Source organism: Camelus dromedarius, chromosome 8 (genome assembly GCF_036321535.1).
Source record: "Camelus dromedarius isolate mCamDro1 chromosome 8, mCamDro1.pat, whole genome shotgun sequence".
In the NCBI taxonomy this organism is placed as follows: domain Eukaryota; kingdom Metazoa; phylum Chordata; class Mammalia; order Artiodactyla; family Camelidae; genus Camelus; species Camelus dromedarius.
The window spans coordinates 32,384,857-32,401,826 of record NC_087443.1 but is presented as its reverse complement, the minus strand read 5'-3'; the positions used below and the strand labels follow the sequence as shown (position 1 = coordinate 32,401,826).

At 49.6% G+C, this 16,970-nt stretch overlaps 1 protein-coding gene across 1 annotated transcript in view; it reads left to right on the top strand.

Annotated features, from left to right (window-relative positions):
* Positions 1-16,970, top strand: part of CDH23 (cadherin related 23) — a 157,721-nt gene that overhangs the window by 17,208 nt on the left and 123,543 nt on the right. Inside the window, exons 3-5 of the mRNA XM_031461108.2 lie at positions 9,683-9,747; positions 14,557-14,794; positions 16,240-16,345. Coding sequence (XP_031316968.1) covers positions 9,683-9,747; positions 14,557-14,794; positions 16,240-16,345 — 409 coding nt within the window. The remainder of the gene's footprint in view (positions 1-9,682; positions 9,748-14,556; positions 14,795-16,239; positions 16,346-16,970) is intronic.

Sequence of the window (16,970 nt, the reverse complement as noted above, 5' to 3'; positions counted from 1 at the left end):
AAGCAGCCCCTGGCATATGAAGGTAGCACGGAGGGATGTGTGTGACACTGGCAGTGTGTGCCACAGCCAGGCACTTTCCACACTCGTAAAGGAGGGTAGTACTAGTACTTATCTCACAGCGTGGGAGTGGAAATGAAATGTGTTAATACTCATAGATTTCTTGGAATAAATCCTGGAACCCAGTAAGGACTAAACAGGAGTGAGCTGTTGTTACTACTTTTGTAGTTATTATCAGCTGGAGTTGCTTCATCTGTAAAATGGGATTGTGACCACATTTTGCTACTTGTTTGAAGGACTGGGGACAAATCGTGTTAAATTCCTCATACAGTGCCAGGACCATAGGTGACACTCAGCAGGCAGTGATTGCAGTTACCCCCTGCCTCTGAGGGGAGCTCCACAACCCTCCTCCAGGCCACCCTGGCATCTCCCCAGCAGGAGGCCCAGGGGCCACCAGCTAGCGTCAGGCATAGGTACGGGCAGCCACCGGCCACCCTGACAGCCCTTGACATCCCGTAATTGCTTCCCGTGACGACTCCTTTAAGCACAGAGCCTCTGGCCAGGGCAATTTGCTCCCCATCAATTTTTATTTCCAGATTTTAAAATAAAATAAAGAGAAATAAAGAAGGGGTTGGAGGAGCCCAAGAACAGCACTGTGTCTGCAATAACAAGCAAGCCAGGGACCCCACACCTTGAGTGCACTTGTCAGCCTGATTCGCATCCCTCCTCCCCCTGCCTCAGACTGACACATAAACATGCAGAGGGCTCGGGCCTGGCCCCCGCTAGAGTGTCCCCTCCTGCAGGGCTCAGTGCCACTTCTCCGTCCCCTTCCCCATTCCCTGGCCCGCTGCTGGCACAGCCCAGGCAGGAAGGCTAGGCTGAGATGGGGCTCAGCAGGAGCATGTTTGCGGAGGACTAGAAACATCGAGTGGTTAGCATTGGGGGTGGAAAGACGGATACTAACCCCACTTAGGCTGCAGTTCCTCTGTGCTGGGCACTGGTCTAAAGCACCTTGCTTGGAGGACCTTCTAAAATCCCCACAGCAACCCCATGAGGCAGATACTATTATTAACCCCATTTTACAGATGAGGAAACTGAGGCTTGGAGCAGCTTGGTAGTTAGCAGCTGGGCCAGGAGAGGAGGTCAGAGGCCGGCCCGTATCAGGCCTTAGGAGCTGTAGCCAGCAGTTTAGACTTTGTCTTAAACACTCTGGGAGCCTTTTAAGCTGGAGAATGGTGTCTCCTGTGGTCAGACGCTCCCTCTGGCTCTGGTGGATGGGCTGCTAGCGAGTGGAGAAGCGGGCAGATGGATCAGGAGGCTGTGCAGCCCATGGGCTGTGAAGCCCATTGTCTTCCTCAAAATCCCACAGCTGGATGGGTAGTCAGAAAAGCTGGACCAGAACCCAGATCTCACTTTCCCATTTTTGCAGGATTTTCATAACCCTACATGGAGCCATAAATCCTTCTGAGGCCTTTGGTGCCTGGTCTTGTACTGTACCTTCCAGGGAGAAGCATGTTTCCAACTCTGCAGGGGTAGAGTCCAGCAGGAAGAGCAGAGAGGCTTTACCCACATACCACTGGTTGTTAGTGTGCCTGCAGGGAAGGTAGGGTTGAGATCCATCCCCGGGCCTTCTCTGCACTCAGTACTGTGACCAATTAGTGATGTGGCTTGGGAGATGGAATGGTGGCCATCCATCCCAGGTCCGCAGGGGAACATGAGGGAGCCCCACCCCACACTGGGTCCTCACCCTTTCCTAACTGCCTTCCTATTTGGTGACTGGCCTGACCAGGGGCTCTGAGCCACTGTCCCAGCCGCCCCAGTAGCACCCTTTTGTCCTAAGGCCTCCTACACACTCAGAAGGCCAAGAGTAGGACCCCTGGGCTTCCCTGAATGTATCTTTCTTCCTCTGACCCACAGCCTTACTGTGATCTCTGTGCACCCTCTCGTTCACTCCCTGGTACCCCTGCCCACCTGGAGCACCCACCTTACTATCCTGACACACAGTTCAGTGGGAGACGTTGTCTTATAGCTACTTTCATTTCCTCTCCTCCCAGGAGTATAACCATCGTTGCTGGCCAGGGACCCCCAGAAGATGCTCAGAGCAGCAGCTTCCAGCCAAACATGACTTCTGCCCACCCAGTACCTACCATGCCCTCACTCACCAGCCCTGGCTTCCTTCTCAGATTGGATAGCTTCCTTCTGAGGTGGCGAGGGAAAGTGACACACCAAGCATGTCCCCAGAAGTGTGGGGCAGACCAGATGATGCTTCCTGGCCATTGGCTTCTACTTCGTGACCTAGAGAGAAGCTGAAAACCTCTTCCACAGCACCATGGGAGGGAGTGTGGGAACAGGGGAGAGGACCAGGCCCCATGGGCCTAATTAGGCCAAGTGGTGGTCACCCCAGCCTCTGGGCTACCGGGTTCCTTCAGTGGAGTTCCTCCTGCCTCACGCCGGCCACCCCACCCCACCAGAGCTTGCAAGAGTGCAGTTAATCTCAATGTAGTTTAAGGAGTTATTCAGAGGGGTTCAGCGAATGATGAATGTGGAAAGCATTACCAGCGAAGCACCGGGGCTCCGTGGAGCTGTTTAAAAATGCATTCTCCCATGTAAATTTCTGCTCCATCAATCCTTATGACATGTCAAACATTGCTATTGTTTCCTGAACAAATTGTACCATGTGCCCTTCTCTGCAGATTTGTGCACGGGAGCAGAACTGCTCACCAGTGCCCACTGCCTGCCACTGTGGTGGGGACCCTGGGCTGCTGGGGAGGCAGCTGGGCCTGCCTTGCTTCGGAGCAGAAGCCCCGAGCAGGGCATCTGGGCGAGCGTGCATGATGGGGCTAAGGGTGCTGGTGGGGAGTGATTGAGTGTGTGCCTGCCAGCTGCCAGCCTATGGGGAGAGGCATACAGGTGGCTGGGGAAGGGGTGTGGATGAGCCACAGGGGCTGAGGCTGGGGTGGGGGCGGGGGTTGCTCGAGGCTGAGGGTGGGTGTGATGTGCGAGTGTTTCTGTGTGTGAGCATATAGCAGGATGGGGTCTACCTGAGCCAGACAGAGAAAAAGAGAAAGTTTCTATGAGAGTATGTGGGGGTGGGTGTGGTCAGGCAGGTACTGGGGGCTCCTGAGACACAGGAAGAAAGAAAGGGTGTGCGTGTGTGTGGAGAGAGAGGGAGAGGTAGGTAGGGAAGTGTGAGAGCACAGAAGACACAAGGGCAGAACTTTCTAGCTATAAAGAAGGGTAGAGGGTGTTTACAACCATGAGAGAGGAGGGCATTTGTCCCCAGAGAGGGGTTCAGGCTATCAGTGCATCGGCTTCCGATGAGCTGTAGTTGGAGGCAGACCTGAGAGAGGACCAGAGCAGGCAGGAGTCAGTTCAGGGCATAAGGCCCAATGTCAGTGAATGGGCATCTGCAAGGCCATGATGAGGGACCACAGGGAGGTGTAGGGATACATGGGGATGGTGCATCATCAAGGCAGATACCCTGTAAGCGAGGCCTTTGGTTCAGGGCAGATGAATGGAGAAATGATGACTGTTCAATGTGAAAACAGGTTGGGTCCAAAGGGAGCTCTTAGAAGGAGACAGACAGAAGGACCTGACCACTGTTGAAATGGCGGGTCCCTGGGAGTGGGCAGGAGATGTTGCAACGAGCATCAAAGGGCAGGGAGCTGGGCTGGGTGTAGAGCCCTGGCAACCAAGTCGAAGGGAGAGCTATGTCCAGAGGGTGCTGGGTGAAGAGCCCTGCGTGGGTCAGAGGGGTACCCACAGCCAGCCAGGCTGCCCCGGCCTTTAGCAGGTGACAGCCTCTCCCGGCCTAGGCCCTGAGCCACCTGCGCACACCAAGAACAAGCTTGGGTAGGGTGGAGAGGGACCTTCTCTGAGGGCCGTGGATCTTGGCTGAGGGCCTGCATCCTTGGAAACCACAACCAGGGACCCTGCCTCCTCTGCTGATGGGCACGACCAGAATTGCTGGAGCCCACCCACTCCAGGCAGAGGCTGAGGCAGAGCCTCTGTGACAAGGAGGAAAAGACTGCTTGTGGGGGCCCATCTGGTCTACAGGGTGAGGACAGTGACCTGGTGGGAGCACCCTGGATCCCACTGCTGAGCTCTCAAACTGCAGGAAGATGGCTGTTCCCCAGCCCTACCAAGTTGGGTGGGGATGTATACGGGGGTGGGGTAGTAGTCAAGAGCATGTGCCTTAGGGTTGACCCTGTTAGGTTCATGTTCTGGCACTGTGGCTGTTTGACCTAGGGCAAGTTGATTGACCTCTCTGAGCCTCAGTTTCCTCCATCTGTAAAATGGGGATAATATTGGTGCTGGTCCCATAGGGCTGTTGGGAAGATAAAATAAAACATGGGAAATGCTGGGCACAGTGCCTGGCACACAGTCAGTGCTCAGAGGAATATGGCAGGGGGCTGTCTCACCACTTCCCCATCCTATAGCCAGGGGAAAGTTGTACATTTCTGACATAGGCCTGGCCAGTCTGGACATTTGGCTGTTCCCCCCACTGCAGGTTCACCTTGTCTTAACCTTTGGAATTTTCCCCCCGTGTGTATTTTTTTTTTTCCATTTTGTCAGCAGAAGAAAATTACACTTCTGCCGGCATTGTCCATCATGGAAATAAGCACTCGCGGATGCAATTATAAAGGCCCAAATGAGGGAATTAGTTTGGCCGGTAATGCCAGCGTTGGGGAGAATCAGAGGAGATGCCTTATAAATCAGGCGCTGGGCAGTCCCGGCCGCACCCTCTCCCACGCACTGACCGTGGGGACAGATGCTGTCCTGCCACCGGTCATCCTGGGCTGCGGATGCTTCCCCTGGGGGAGGCAGAGACTTTCTGAGCCGCCCCAGGCCTCAGTGAGAGCAGTTCTCAACAGGAGCTGCCGGGCTTCTCGGCATCCAGCCAGTGACTGTCCTATAGACTCAAATACACTTTGCCAGAGATCTTCTCCAGGACTAATCAATCTAAAAGAGCAACCTCAGTCTCCGGCTAGCCTATTTTCTGCTATATTTTCCTCAGAGTTCTTACCACTGTCTGCAATGGTTGTCTAGTTATTTTTCTCCTCTGTTATTGTCTGTCTCCCCTTTCTGATTATAAGTCAGGTTCTAGCAAGGGTGGTGGTGTGCTGTTGGCTGTGACTTCAGAGCCTGGCACGCTAGCTGGCACATTGGAGAAGCTCAGAAAATAGTTACTGAGAACGTGACTGAGCAAGAGTCTTATCATCTTGGTGTAGGTTCAGCGAGCAGCCAGGGAGCTCCCTATGGGAGGGGGCACTTGGGGTGGCCCCTGAGGGGTGGGCCAGAGAGTGGACAGCAGTTATGAAATGAAGGGATGGTGCAGCCTGGCAGTGAGAGGGCAGTTTGTGTGCGTCGGGGAGAGATGGATACAAAATTGCTGAGGCCAGCTGGGCTATGCAGTCTTGACCCCCAGTGCTGGTCTGGAGTTAGTTCAGCAGCAGTGGGGAGCCACTGAAGGTCTTTGAGCAGAGGAAAATCATTTTAGCCATTGGTTTTGATTTCTTGCCCCAGGCCTCTTATGAGAATCTTGGCAAATGGTAAAATGTGCTCACGTATACCTGTGGGTAAGATTCTAGCCTGGGTAGGATGGTAACCAGGACACCGAGGCATCAGAGAGAGGGCCTGCAGCACAGTTGAGATGCTCACCTGGAACCCTGGTTTGGCCTTTCTTGGAGTCGCCAGGTACCACATGAGAGCCACCCAGTCTGAGCAGGTGAGCCATCCCCTCCCCATCCCTGTAGCTGTCGACCAGCGAGGTTCCAGAAGTCATCCTGCAGGGAGACAGACGTGCTCATTTCCAAAACATGGCGGGAAGGAGCTGTGTTCATGGCATGAGGAGGACATTTGTTTTCTCTGCACAGAGCCCTGGTAACTCCTCAAACCCTCCTTCCCAAAGTGGGTTCAGGGGTCACTGTCTGTTGGGCCCTTTGATTTGTCTGTTGATTTTTCTGTTGCTCAGACATGAAGCAAGTCCTGGGAAAGAGATTGCTTGAAAAGTGCTGCGACAAGCAGAGAGGAGCTGGGACAGAGCCGGGTGCCAGCCCGGCCTGGGTGAAGCCAATTGCAGGGTGGGTAGTGGAGCAGGCCCCCACAGCGCCCCCTACTAGGCTGGCCAGCGTTGCCAGGCTGCTCCTTGGCTGCCACAGGACAGAGCTCTGGGGGCCTCTAGCCCACAAGGTGCTGAATAGTTTTAAACATAAGAATTTGGAGGCCCTCTGTGTCAGTGCTGGCTGCCCCCGCCCTGGCAGGCACACAGAAGCAGCTTTTCATCTCCATATTATTCTGCTTCGTGCACTTGAGAAATGAAAGTTCTCCCTCTCCTCTTCACCAGGCATACATATTTCATACAGTCATTAGACGGTGGCACTAAAGGACTCACAAATCTTCCCTGGTCAGCCTCGGCAGCCTGGGCAGGCAGCGAGAGGCCCCTGGGGAAAGGGGTCACCGTGGGAGCCATGGCTGTACCCAGCCCACTCGGGGGGAGGGAGTGGGGAATCGGCAGTGGCGGCAGAAGCCAGCATCTGCCTGGAGAGAGGACAGTCCCATCTGGTCCCCGGGGGCTCATCTCCTAATTTCCCTGGGCCTCAGCTGCTCCAGGCCCCAGGGTGAAGAGGACTGGACAAGGGGACCTTGGGGGTCCTTCCCACCATAACAGTCCAAGTGTAGTTCCATGGGACACATAGATATGAAGGACTTGTTCCCAGGGTCTGAATGTGCCTTCATTGGAGGGGAACCATTTCGTGGTTTGGCCCGGCCCTCTCTGCTCTCCCCTCAGCACCTGCTAGCCTCTCCCCACCTTTTCCCTTTCCCATTCTCTCCGCCCCTCCCTTTCCCTTAGAGTCATCTCTCCTCCCTGCCTTTGCCCCCATCTCCACCACCCTCTTCTTACTAGAATTTGCTCATTCATTTCCCAAGTATTTGTGAAGCACCTTCCATGTGCCAGACACCGTCTGGGCTGGGAGGCGAGCCCGGCAGATGCAGCCCTGCCCTCTTCGCTTCCCCAACCTTTTCCTTTGACAAATGAGGATGCCAAGGCCCCAGGGATTGCTCTTTGGTCATACAATGACCTGGTCCTCTCTGTGCCTCAGTTTCCCTGACTCTAAATTGGGGGTAGTACTAATAATAGCACCTACCTCATAGGGTCGTTATGAAGATAAAATACACAATACGTACGAGGAGTCAATAAATCCATTTGTTGTCATGAGGAGTGGCTCAAGGCATGTGGGGAGGGTCTGTCCACAGGAATCACTCCCAGGTTGAAGGGTGGGTTCCATAGCTCAGCGTTTCCCTTTTCACTTATTCAACGAGCATCCCCTGATAACCTGTGATGTGCTTGGAGCCTGGATGGGGCGGTGAGAGGACAGAGGTCCGCACACAGTCTGCTGGAACCCAGTGGGGGCACTGAGTGGGAATTGGGCACAAGAGATGGTCCTACAAGAGCAGGCTGCCCGCAGCCCCTGCAAATGGCTTCCTTCTGGTTAACCGAGTTTTCTGGGTAACTAAGATCTTAACCCTTTGGATATATTTTTTTTCATTTAAATCATTTGGAATAGAAATATATCACTCACTTATCTGCCATTCTCAACTGACTATACTGAACACAAATTAGCGTTTTCTTGAAAATTCAGGTTTATCGTAAAAAACACAGAATGTAATAGATTTCGCAGAATCTGGGAACTTTAAAACCTTAGTTCCAAGGTACTGAGGTGGGGAATGAGGGAGAGGCTGGTAAAAGGGTACAGACTTTCAGTTACAGGATGTGTAAGTTCTGAGGATCCCAAGTATAACAGGGTGACTGTAGTGATAACGCTGTATTTATTGTACCATTGAAATTTGTGACGAGAGTAGAACTTAAGTGTTATCATCAAAGAAGAAAAGAAAGGTAGAAAGTAAGTCTGTGAAGTGATGGATGATTAATTAACTCAATAGTGGGAATCCTTTCTGTTGTCAATTTTACAACAATAGAATATATATTATCATAATAACTTTATTGTGTAATAAAATACAATAATGTTATGTCAGTTATACCTTAGAGCTAAAAAGACAAAAATAAACAAAAATAGATATTGAAACATTTTTAGCCGTGGAAACTTTATCCAATTATGATCTTATAGAGGAGCCCTGAGTGTGAAACAAATGACCCCCAGGTCAGCCCAAGGCCTTTCCTTTCTGGCATCTGGTGGCCTGTAGCAGTTTGCCCAGGCCTAGGCAGTGGCCTGGGAGGGAACAGAGGTCACAGTGCCCAGCATAGAGTACATGCTTACTAAGTGCTGAGTGAACGCATGAATGATACCACTTAGCATGGACTGTGAACTGTAACCATGCCAGGGAGAAGCACAGGGGTCCCAGCCGCAAAAGCCAAACCTCTACTGTAACTACCGTCATCCTGAGAAGGAGGGGATGGAGAGGGGCCCTCACCTGGACAACCTAAAGGAAGGAACGCCAGGCTGGGAGTAGGGGTCCCAGCTTCTTCCCCACTCTGCTTGAATCTGCACATGACCTAGAGTGGTGACAGAGTTACACCGAACTGCCCTGCGGTCTGGGCCTCAGTTTTGTGATCTGTGAAATGGGTCGGAATGCCTGCCTCCTCATGTTGTGACAGTTGTGAGGATAACATGAGGTCATAATAAACATGGATGGCCTTTGAAAATGTAAAAGGTATGATAACACAGGCTGGCAGTGGTCACCATCATTGCCATCATACTCAGCATAAGGCAGGCCCCTCTCCCTCCAGTCTCTTTTGACTGTAAGTGACAGAAAGCCAACTTGCACCAGCTTGGATAAAAGAGAGCTTCAAGACAAACTGATGTGGGAAGGGATGTCAGATTCAAGACTGGGATGTCTAGAACTACTAGGATCCGCCCCTCTCTTCATCCTCCCTATGCATCCTGCAGCTCCCAGTTCACATCATCCCAGCATCACTGCCGCAGAGGAAAGCTTTGATCCCAGCAACAGTAAGAAGAATCTCACCAGAGGATTCTGATCAGCCCCCGCTGTAGTCAAGGGCCACCCCCAGCCCAGTCCCTGAGGTCACTGGCCGAGCGGCTCCTACTTTGGCCACTTGTTCGAGCAGAGAGTGATGCCAAAGAAGACAGGTGGGGATAGGCAGCAGACTGTTCCCAGCGGAAGAGGTTGCCAGGCAGGTAACAGTCTGCCCTGTGCAGGAAATGGATTATTCCTGGGGTTAAGGGGGAACACCAGAAATCCCCCCAAATGACCTCCCCCACTGGGTAGCACATCTGACCTGGAGGCTTTGGGGGACTGGAGGAGAATCACCAGAAGAAGCCACCAGATGGTTGAACCCACCCTCATCTTTGAAGTATTTGGCAAAACTACAAGTTGTAACTGCAAGCCGCGGATCTAGGGTCTCTCCCCAAAGCCCTCTGAGCATCTGCAGAGAGTAAGTCTGACATGAGTCCAGGAGAGACGGTTCCATAAAGTTAGAGATTTAGGTAGCAGACTGATCTTCCAGAACTGCGCTCTCCAATATTAATTTCAGTCGCCATTTGTGACTGGTGAAAACCTGATTGAAACAGCATGGCTCTAGAAAATTCAGCCTGGGCCTGAGGAGTTGTGTGGGGAGCCGTGGGTTTGCTGTGAACATGTCTTGGTGATATCGGGAGCCTCAGCTGGGCCTGGAAGTAATGATTTCTTGTTCTTACCTTGGCAGGCAACAGACAATGACGTGGGCACGTTCGGGGAGGTCAACTACTTCTTCAGCGACGACCCTGACCGGTGAGCCCCTGGCCCAGCCCCAGCCCCAGCCCCTCTACACTGGCCCTCTGCCACTCTCCATGTCCAAGAAACTTCTCAGTGCCCAGGAAGGGCTCTGTGCCACTGTGGCTAGAGGACTGGGCTGGGAGTCAGAACTCATGGGCACTGCTGCTGCTTTGGTCCTGATTGTGCTCAAGCCCACTGAACTCTCTGGAGCATAGTTTCTCTGATCCTCAAAAGATAGCTTTTAGTTTTGGGAACAAGGAAGCTTTGAAACGCTGACGATAACACAACTCCACCAGCCACAGAGGCTGCATTTACGAAGCCCTCACTATGTGTTGGTCACTTTGTCAAGTGCTTTACCCACATTATCTGATGTGATCCTCACAACTGAACGCTGGAAGAACTCAGTGCTAGGCACTCTTATTATCCCCATGTGACAGGTTGGGAGACTGCAGCCCAGAGAGGCTGTGCCACATGCCCAAAGTCACACAGCTGGTAAATGTCAGGGCCAGGCCTCAGCATGTGGTGTTCACCACCAGGACACACCCACCCTCTAGCAGGAAGGGACTCTCAACGTGCTGTGGCCATTAGGTAGATGGGTGGCGTCTCCATCTGACCTGTGCCGGTTTTGCCGTCACCCACCATGGTTCTGGGCCATCTCTTTGCCTGACTTCAGTTAAACTGAGCCAAGGGGAAGCCTTCTCATTTTAACATGATTGAAAGCCAGGTTGAATTCAGAGGGCATATTTGTTCCTAAAAACAAAGTGTTTGATAGATCTGGAAGCCCAGCAGGATGAGTAAGACAGTGGCTGTCAGCTTGGATTACTGGCCCTGACTCTCTGCATGAATGACCAGGAAGAGACAAACTGTTGGGTGCACCAGCCATCCTCTGCTGCTCTGTGATGGAGCCTCCAAATGGGAGGAGGGAACGACCAGCAGGACCAGTGCATAGGACCCGTCTGTCTTGTGAGACACCCCTGTCCCTGTGGCCTTGTCCTGATCATCTTGCATTTTCTCATCTCTTCCCATCTTCTGGGCCAGGGGCTTCCCTGGTCTCAGAACGGGGACCTTCCAGGCTTGGTGTCTGGCAGCTGTGGACCAGCTCAGAGCACACAAATGTCAACTGACAACTCAGAGGAGGCTCCTGAGGGGACATTTAGAGGAGGCAGATAGAGAGATGGTCTTGCTGGACCTTGCTTTTCCCCAGGAGACATTTACTAGTCTCTTACCCAAGACAGTCCCTCGGTGAGACAGGCTCCTGAGAAAGGACTGATCACCCCTCCCCTTGCTGGAGGCTTTGCTGTCTGTTTAAAACATTTTGGTGCAAAACCGTCTGGCTAGGAGAATTTCTTTTCTTTAAATTACCCAAATACATGTTAATGTATCACAATATAATAATATATTAATTTCAAGTGTACAACATATTTGTATATGTTGCAAAATGATCCCCACAGTACATCTAGATAATATTCATCATCATGAATAGTTACAAATTTTTTGCCTGCGATAAGAACTTTTAAAATCTTCTCTCTTAGCAACTTTCAAATATGTAAGAGCATTATTAACCATAGTCACCATGTTGTATATTTTACTCCCATGACATTTATTCTAGAGCTGGAAGTTTTTTCCTTTGACTCACTTCACCCATTTCTCCTGTCCACCCCTCATACCCCACCTCTGGCAACTACCAATCTGTTTTCTGTATTTTTGAGCTCCGTTTGTTTGTTTTAGATTCCACGCATAAGTGAGATCATACAGTATTTGTCTTTCCCTGTCTGTTTTTTTTTCACTTAGCATAATACCCTCAGGAGGTCTATTCATGGTGTCACAAAATTTCCTTATTTTTATGGCTGAATAATATTCCATTGTGTGTGTATGTGTGTGTGTGTGTGTGTGTGTATCACATTTTCTTTATCCATTCATTCCTCGATGAACACTTAGACTGTTTCCATACCTTAGCTGTTACAAATAATGCTGCAGTGAACATGGGGGTACAAATATCTTTTCAAGTTAGTGTTTTTGTTTTCTTCAGATAAATGCCCAAAGGTGGAATTGCTGGATCATATGGTAGTTCTATTTTTAATTTTTTGAGAAACCTCCATACTGTTTTCTATAGTGGCTACACCAATTCCAATTTACATTCTCACTAGCAGTGCATGTGGGTTCCCTTTTCTTCATGTTCTTGCCGACATTTCTTGTGTTACTTCTTGTTTTTTTGATGGTAGCCTTTCTGACAGGTGTGAGATGATAATTCACTGTGGTTTTGATTTGCATTTCCCTGATGATTAGTGATGTGCATTTTTCTGTGCGTCTGTTGGCCATCTGTATGTCTTCTTGTTAAAATTTCTATTTCAGATCTTCTGCCCATGTTTAAATTGTATTGTTTAGTTTTTTGCTATTGAGTTGTATGAGATCTTTATATGCATATTTGGACATGAACCCCTTATCAGATATATGATTTGCAAATATATTTCCTCATTCTGTAGGTTGTCCTTTCATTTTGTTATTAGCTATTTATTTATTCATTTATTTATTTAATGGAGGTACTGGGGATTGAACCCAGGACCTCGTGCATGCTAAGCATGCACTCTACCACTGAGCTATGCCCTCCCCCTTCATTTTGTTGATGGCTTCTTTTGCTGTTTAGAATCTCTTTAGTTCATTTGATATAGTCCCACTTATTTGTTTTTTTATTTTTGTTGCCTTTGCTTTTGGTATCAAGTCCAAAATATTATCATCAAGACTGATGTCAAGAAGGTTACTGCTTGTTTCTTTCTAGGTGTTTTGTGGTTTCAGGTCTTACATTCAAGTCTTTAATCCATTTTGAATTGATTTTTGTGTATGGTGTAAGATAGTGGCCCAGTTTCATTCGTTTGCATGTGGCTGTCCAGTTTTCCCATTTATTGAAGAGATGGTCCTTTCACTATTGTATATTCTTAGCTCCTTTGTCATAAATTAATGGACCATATATGTGTAGGTTTATTTCTGGGCTTGCTGTTCTGTTCCATTCATGCCTGTGTCTGTTTTTATGCCAGTGCCATACTGTTTTGATTCCTATATCTTTATAATGTAGTTTGAAATCAGGACACATGATGCCTCTAGCTTTGTTCTTCTTTCCCAAGGCTACTTTGGCTCTTTGGGTCTTTTGTGGTTCCACACAAATTTTTGGATTGTTTGTCCTTTTTCTGTGAAAAATACCATTGGAATTTTGATAGAGTTTGCATTGAATCTGTAGACTGCTTTAGGTAGTACAGACATTTTAACAATATTAATCCTTGCTATCCATGAGCATGGAATATCTTTCCATTTATTTCTATCTTTTTCAATTTCTTTTATCAGTGCCATAGTTTTCAGTGTACAGCTCTTTCACCTCCTTGGTTAAATTTATTCCTAAGTAATATTTTATTATTTTTGATGAAATTATAAATGGGATTGTTTTTCTTCATTTTTCTAATGGTTTGTTCTCGGTGTACATAAACACAACAGATTATTGTATATTGATTTTATGCACATCAACTTTACAAAATTCCTATTATTCTAACAGTTTGTTGGTGGAGTCTTTAGGGTTTTCTATATATAATATCATGTCATCTGTAAATAGTGACAGTTTTACTTTTCTGATTTGAATGGCTTTAAATTTTTTTTTTTTTTTTTTTGCTTGCTTGATTGTTCCGGTGAGAGTGAGCATCGTTATATTCCCGACCTTAGAGAAACAGCTTTCAGCTTTTCACCATTGAGTGTAATGTGAGCTGTGGGCTTGTCATATATGGCCTTTTTCATCTTGAGATGCATTCCCTCTGTGCCCACTTTGTTGAGAATTATTATCATAAAGGGATGCTGTATTTTGTCAAATGCTTATTCTGTGTTCATTGAGATGATCATATAATATTATCTTTCATTTTATTAATGTGATGTGTTATGTTGATTGATTTGTGGATGTTGAACCACCCTTGCACCCCTGGAATGAATCCCTCTTGATCATGGTATATAATCCTCTTAATGTTCTGTTGAATTTGGTTTGCTAATTTTTTTTGAGGTTTTTGTACCTATGTTCATCAGGAATATTGGCCTGTAATTTTCTTTTCTTGTGATGTCCTTGTCTGGTTTTGGTGTCAGAATAATACTGGCCTCATAAGGTGAGTTTGGAAATGTATTTTACTCTTGTATTTTTTTTGGAAGAGTTGGAGAAGGATTGGTTGATTCTTCTTTAAATTTTTGATAGAATTCACCAGTGAAGCCATCCAGGCTTGGACTTTTGGGGAGATTTTTGATTACTGAATCAATCTCCTTACTAGTAATCAGTCTGTTCAGATTTTCTATTTCTTCATGATTCAGTCTCGGTAGGTTGTATGTTTCTAAGAATTTATTCATTTCTTCTTGGTTGTTCAGTTTGTTGGCATATAATTTTTCTTAGTAGTCTCTCATGATCCTTTGTATTTTTGTGGTATCAGTTGTAAGAATTTCTGACCTTTAACAGTTCTCCAGCATCTAAATATCTCCTGTAGGCAGAAGCTTCTGATCGTAGCAAGAGAATGGTCATTCTGCCTGAGTTTCCTCTTTGATTAAACCACTCCTGCCCTTTTGGTGCCTGGCCACTCCACCCTTCTTGTGGTCCTAATCCCTGCCCACCACCTCCTGCCGCACCTCCTTTTAGAAATAGCTGCTCTTCTTATTTAGGGAAAATGAGGAAGAAGGTGGATTTCAGACTTCATTCATTTCTCCCTGTTCATCACCTTGGGCAAGGACAGGCTGGTAAATGCAAGTCCTTATCTACAAGCTGCTTTAACCCAGGGTGTCCTTTCCGTCCCTCCTTCCTGCTTGACACAGGTTCTCTCTGGACAAGGACACAGGACTCATCATGTTGATTGCCAGGCTGGACTATGAGCTCATCCAGCGCTTTACCTTGACGGTCATCGCCCGGGACGGGGGTGGCGAGGAGACCACAGGCCGGGTCAGGATCAACGTGTTAGATGTCAACGACAACGTGCCCACCTTCCAGAAGGATGCCTATGTGGGTGCCTTGAGAGAGAACGAGCCCTCTGTCACGCAGCTGGTGCGGCTCCGGGTAAGATGCCGGGGTGCCCTATGATCCGGCTATTTCTCTTGTCCTCCCTGTGCCTTCTCCCCCGATCCCCCCACCCCTTTGAGAAACCAGCTTAAGAAGTGCTAACCACCCAGCCACAAGAATTCTGCCCAGATCAGAGATCACGGTTGGTGTCAGGCCACCTCTGAGCATCACTTCATGTCCCTGGTTACTGAGTGAGGCTTGTGTTTGTTTCCACTGAAATTTCAGGTCTCTGTTCAGCCAAAGGATGCCCCCTCCCCCACCTCAGTCTCCCTTGCTGAGTGCCAAGCTGTTCCATATGTAAGGCCCCCCATCCAAGCCCTTAAGTGGCTGGTTAGAACCAGGTGCTGCTGCAGCTGGAGAACACCAGAGACTGTGGGCACATCCTGTTTCATGGAAGGGACACAGGAGGAGGGAGGCAGGCCCAGTGAACTAGTAGAGTTTAGAGCCAGGATTAGAGCATGGGACTCTACACTCCAATGTCCTGCAGTGAGTTCCCACCACACTTCAGCAACCTCTGGCCAGAAATTTCTTAATGTCCTCGTGCCCCTTCCCCACTCTGCCCACCCAGAGCAACAGGACCCAGAGCCTCCACTTAGAACTTACTTCTGAAGGAGGCAGGGATGAAGGCAGGTGGAGGGGGTGGGCATGGGGGATACACAAAAGGCAGGACCATGTGCCCACTCACCATGGCCATGGCTCCTCGTTGGACTCTGCCCTCCCACCCCTCCCAACTCCTCTTACACGCAGAGTGATGGGACGCCCCTAGGGGCTCTCAAGGTTCAGAGACATCTGGAAAGAGCTAATCAATGCTGCCACCCCAAGAGACAGTCAAGGGGAAGGAGAATCCCTGATCCCATTCCAAGTGTTTTCTTCCCTCCTTGCACTCATCCAGCTTGCATCTATTAGACACCTACTGTGTACCAGACTTTGTGCTGGACTCATAAGTATCAGCTGTAGGCAAGAAACAAAGTTCCTGCTTACGTGGAGCTGACAGTCTGAGCGAGGAAGGCAGAAATTAAATAAGAAGTTACAGTCAGGTTGACAGGGCAGGGACTAATGGGCTGCCCAGTATAGGGCTCTAATCCAGTCTAGAGGTCAGGGTAGGCCTCTGTGGGTGGGACGTTCCAGCTGGGACCCGGGTCTAGGAGATGGTCATGCCAGGTCTGGTGGAGACCCTTTCCATCCTCTGGGTGAGGCCTGGCCTTCCTCTATCCTCCCAGGCCTCCAGCCTGGCTTCTGTGTTCCCCAGGATACCTCCATACCCCAGCATGAGGTGTATCTGCTGGGAACCAGAGAGTGGCCTCTGGCTGAGGGACAAGGAGGGCAAGGATCTCCCAGAGAAGGGGCCTCTGAGAAGAGCCAGCCTTCCCCTCCCACCCGCAGTCTCCTGGCCCAGGGATCACTGAAAGCTCATGGGGCCCTGTCTGCCCTCTTCTTTCCAGGCAACTGATGAAGACTCCCCTCCCAACAACCAGATCGCTTACAGCATCGTCAGTGCCTCCGCCTTTGGCAGCTACTTTGACATCAGCGTGTATGAGGGCTATGGAGGTATGCATGGGGTGGGACTGAGGACCCAGCCTAGGGAGGAGGGTTGACAGGCAGGAACAGGGTTGCCCTTCTGCCTCCCAGACACCCTGGACCACTTGGGAAGCTGCCCCACAGCTCCTTCAGCTGGAGCAGCACGTGGCATAGGATCACCCTTTTACAGGCTCCAGATCTGTGTCTCAGATCAGCCAGATCTTTCTCTGGGTCTTAAGCCCGTGACCAGCCAGGCCTCTGAAGTTACCACAGTCTGCAGGGTGCCTATTTTTGCCAAAGTTGCCTGGGCAGATCTGTCGGGAGGAGGCTTGTCAGCCAAGCTTCCCCGTCCTTGGGGCATGCTGCAGATCCCTCCCAGCTCTCCAGGGCTACGGCCTTTCCCTGCTTGGCCAGGCACAAGTTCCCTACTCGAAAGCTCACCTGGCCTGCCCTGCTGTGGGTACCGATCCCTAAAACCCAGGAAGGGAATAGCAGCAGCAGCAACATCAAGCTCCAAGATCCCAAGAGACCATTTGGGGTTGGTTTTGGGTTTTGGGGTTTTTTTGTTTTGTTGTTGTTGTGGCAACAAGGGCCCAGAGACAGTGACTTGCCCAAGGTCGCACAGCAAAGCTGTCCGGGGGGTCCTTGTGCTCTG